The sequence below is a fragment of the Phaseolus vulgaris genome, chromosome 11 (genome assembly GCF_000499845.2).
Source record: "Phaseolus vulgaris cultivar G19833 chromosome 11, P. vulgaris v2.0, whole genome shotgun sequence".
NCBI classification, from domain to species: domain Eukaryota; kingdom Viridiplantae; phylum Streptophyta; class Magnoliopsida; order Fabales; family Fabaceae; genus Phaseolus; species Phaseolus vulgaris.
This window is the reverse complement of record NC_023749.2, coordinates 43,852,935-43,857,335: the sequence shown is the minus strand read 5'-3', so window position 1 is coordinate 43,857,335 and position 4,401 is coordinate 43,852,935. Positions and strand designations below refer to the sequence as shown.

General features: G+C 40.7%; 1 protein-coding gene across 1 annotated transcript; it reads right to left on the bottom strand.

Annotated features, from left to right (window-relative positions):
* Nucleotides 1–1,174: 1,174 nt before the first annotated feature.
* LOC137819969 (indole-3-acetic acid-amido synthetase GH3.6) lies at nt 1,175–4,176 on the bottom strand. Its single transcript, XM_068623774.1, has 3 exons — nt 3,596–4,176; nt 2,296–3,224; nt 1,175–2,003 (listed from the first exon to the last, which is right to left on the bottom strand). Exons 1-3 carry the CDS (start codon nt 3,898–3,900, stop codon nt 1,417–1,419), a joined length of 1,821 nt encoding a protein of 606 aa, XP_068479875.1. The 5' UTR covers nt 3,901–4,176; the 3' UTR covers nt 1,175–1,416.
* Nucleotides 4,177–4,401: the final 225 nt, after the last annotated feature.

Here is a 4,401-nt window from a genome sequence, read left to right as displayed (position 1 = left end):
ATATATTCCCCTTTGAAAAACAAAAGAACTGTTTTTTTGTTTGTTTGCAAAGAGTATATAGCACAGAGGGAACAACCCTCTGACTGCACTGATTCTCCCTTATCTTCCCCCTATTCACTTCACTCCAAAATTTTCTTGGCATCGAGCTTTGACCAGTCCTGGGATTTCCCAGTGTTGAATGGCCTGAAAACTGATTGAGTTGGTCTTTTGGTTGGTTCACAGTGGGGGCACTGTGATCATATAATAATAAAAGGGCGAAAGAGGTATATAATATGATCATAGAATTAGTGTTGTGTGGTGCCACTGCCAGCAAATAGTCACTAGGAATTTCGTCACTAGCACACAAAGTTGTTTTGTTTGCTTTTGAAATTGCTGAAGAAAGCATATGTTTGAACCTTGAACAGAAACCCCCCCTGTTGATTTAATACCCACACATGGTTTTTAGTTCCTTGACTTAGTGACAGAATCTGACACAACCAACTATTTGTTAAAATAGACTCTCACAGAAAGAGAATTTGGACTCACTACTACTTGCCATCACTGAGAGGAGCTTATCGACATTTTTCTTAACACCACATTTATCATTTATCTCCCACCCTTTTTCCCCTCCACTAATTTCAAAATTATGGACAAAATTCTCACCAGACTAGTCTTAATCAAATTCCAAACCGTCTTTGCAGAATAGAATAGAATAGCCTTGCTCCCTCACGCAAACAGCATAACACTTTTCCATTGTTTTTTTCGTTTTCATGTTTAATTAATTCATTCCACTGTGATTCGTTAGTTGGACATAAATAGTGAATTGGCAAGGAGAAAAAGTTGGCATGCTTTTTCCTGAAAACTATAGAAAAAGAAAGGAGTTCAGAAGTGATGGCTTTCTTTCTTGTTTGCCGTTATACGAAATAAACCCCATCACACATAAGAGAACACGCATGATTGCTTGCTGCAATTAAGAAACCAATTCCAACCCAATGTTATGATGATTATATACACATATATAGTGTCTTTTTATTTTTATGCTGTCAATAACGAGGTTTAAATTAAGACTCATGCAATTAGGCCAATTCTTGTGAATTATTATGATCATAGGGTCCATAATAAAGTTGAGAAGACAAAAAATGAAACAAAAAAGGGAAGCTAATATAGTGGATAAATAAAAGACAAGAGAAAGGCATTAGACAACAACAGCTTTCTTTCTTTCATCAAACAGGAATTGCTTTTTACAGTGGCTAGGTTCAGTTCACTATGCAAGTTAAAAACAAGGACTAAAATCAAAGTCTTTTTAAACATAGAATTAACCTAAAAAAGAGTAATTAAAATCCCTCCCTCCCCCTAACATGTCCACAAAAAACAGTTCACGTGAACCGCCATGAAAAGCTACCAACCACATAATAATGTCCACCTTTAGATTCTTAATCAATTCTGATTGATCCACTGCTTGTGGCCGGAAACCCATTTTGGACATTTAGGACTAAAATATTTTTCCACCACCCTTGAGTTCAAGAGCTCCACCACAGGTGCAAACTTCACACACCTTGGAGTCTTGTACTGATTTATTGAAGCCCCTAGGCTTATGGCATAGTCCATGAGCTTGTCAAATGTCCCCTGTTCCACAATCTTGATCTCGAGGGGCCCAATTGATTTGTCTGAGACACGCCCTTGGCGATACACACTGTTCAGAGATTCCTCTATGGTCAAGCAACAGTCCTCAAACACACAGGGCGGAATTGGGGTTGAACCTTTCAGGGCGAGCTCCCAGTACAAGACATAGTGGCCAGGGATTGTTGTGGTGTCTGCATAGCTTGTGTAATCGGACACTGATGCATCAAAGGGCACCAAGTGTGTCACAGCATTCTTCATTGCGTTCTGAAGCTCCACCTCATCGGTCTTGTCTGAGTCTATGCTCAACACCACGTTCTTTCTGCACACAAAGTTGAATTGGGGTGCCTTGTTCTTGAATCCAGCCACCCTCAGCACATCACCAACTCTGTAACGATACAAACCTGGTAACAAAAAAATTGTCAGCTGTTAATTACCAAACCCATGTCCCAATTTCGTGTTATGTTAATATAAAAAACTAGATTGTAAGAAATAGTCGGACATTAGATAAAGTCAAGTTTTTTGGGTATCAATTGTGGTCGCATTAGTTACATTTGTTTAACAATTTTCTTCAATGCTAAGGATGATGACCATGAATTACAACTTAAGGTGATGTTAACAAGGGTGACTAAAATTTAGAACCTTGATGTGAAGATAAAAAGTGAAAATAACTAAAGGGTGTTTGTTTATTCTTACCTGCATAAGTTGTGACAACGAGTTCATATTCTTGGCCAAGTTTGACATCAACAAGCTCAACCAGCTCCTGTTGTTCTTTCTCATTGAGGGATCTGGAGGTGTGGAGAGGGTCATTTACCCCATTGCTTCGGTTAACAGGCAAGAACTCGAAGTAGCACATGGTGGGAATAAGGGTGTAAGAGACCTCACTGGGTTTGCATAGAGGGTTGAGGTTGACGCCAAAGTAGCACTCACTGGATGCATACATGGTGCACACAAGTGGGAGTCCATTGCTATAGTAGTCCAATGTGGGGATGTACTGTGACATTGTCCCGGTCACAATAACATCTACATACCTGGTATTTGGCCACAGCCTAGTGATTATGCCCTGCCATGAGTTCTTGCTACACTCAGTTTGGATAAGATCCGCGAGCTTAGGGTCAGGTTTGAGGATCTTCATGACAGCCTCACGGACGGAGGTGTCAGTGATCTGGGGGTTGACGGTTCCAGTTCTGATGTCGTTGCATAGGAGGGACCAGTGTTTCTCAAGGAACCTAATGGCCCTTATGAAGCCAGAGGCAAAAACTGCCCCCACACGGAAAACCTCTTTGTTTTGGCAAAGGCCACAAAGGAGTTGGGAGTACATACTTTGGTAGGAGTCAGGGCAGAGGACAGTCTCATTTGGGCTGGTGTAGTTGGTATAGGGGTCATAGGGTCTGTCTTTGAAATAGGAACTTTTGTAGTAGCTAGTCAGAACTGGACGAGCCACAATCCCTCCAGGTGTTTTGGCCTCGGATTTTATGAACATTAGGTACATTCCTTTGCCCTTTTCCAAACCAGGAACAAACAGGCTCATCACTGGCATCAGAAGGCCATACAGTGAACGCCTCCTCCCTAGATCCTCCTCAATTGTTGGCATCAGCTTCCTCTCACCTCCTGATGTACCAGAACTGCAAAAGCAAAAATGAACACACAATAAGAAAACCAAAGAAACAACCCCATGAATATTTTGACAGGCCCATGTGCACAAAGAAACAAAAAAAGACATGAAAAACAAAACCCATAATAAAAAAATTATCTTTTATCTTCTCTTGTTTCCACTTGAGTTAAGTTAGAACTAGGCCACCCCATTAGGACAGGTCCTAAGTTCAAACTTCATTATGTTATTTATTATATACAAAAGAAAAAAGTTAAAACTTGGCCAATCCACTAGGATCGGCTAAGGTGGTGTTGGTAGTGTATATGAAGAGAAAGTTGGAAGTAGGCGAAAAAGAGAAGGTGTGAGAATATATATATTTGTATATATGTGTGTGCAGCATACCTAGTGAGGAATTCTGAGATGGGTTTGGAGCAAAGGATTGGAGAAGTGTCACCATTGGCGATGCGGTTGATGTCAGGTTGGATATCCTCGTAGGTTATGACAGGCAAGAGTTTCTTGAAAGTTTCACGATCTGTCTGGCCGTGGAGACCGTGTCTCTTCAGGTACTCAACGTTTGCATTGTTGGAGAGGATTTCGGATAGGACCCTCTTCTGAACTTTGTCGGCGTTGGCAGTGACATCCTCAATGAACTCGAGAATTTTCTCGTTTTGCTCAACAAGGTTGTAGTCTCTTGGTGCCTCAGGCATGGTGATGGTGTGGTGGTGTTAGCAGCTAGCTGGCAACACAACAACCTTGTTGCGGTGTGAGTGTGCGTTTTGGGAAGGAGAACAACACACAAGAGTTTGGTGTGTAAGAGAGAGAAAGAGAGAGAAGACAATGACTCTAATAGTAATAGAAACTCGTTAGGAAGAAGCTAGGAGATGGTGTTGGGCGTGAGTTGAAAAGAAGAGAGAAAGTGGTTTATATAGAGGCACATGTCAAGCTGGGTTTGCTAGATGCCAAGGACTAGGGAGTAAATACATATAAAATCAGAGGGTAGAATGGGGAATATGTAGCCGTTTTGTGTCACTTTTTGTTTTTCCTTTTTTCTATATATCTAAACATTTATATCATGCCAAAGCACTCTATACAATATACAACTTCCATGCATTTATGGTCTTCTAATTAATTGAGCATATGGCCATGAGGGAAGGACTTTGATTTGGCTTGTTAGGAAAACATTTAATTAGTTCTGGATTTTAAATAAT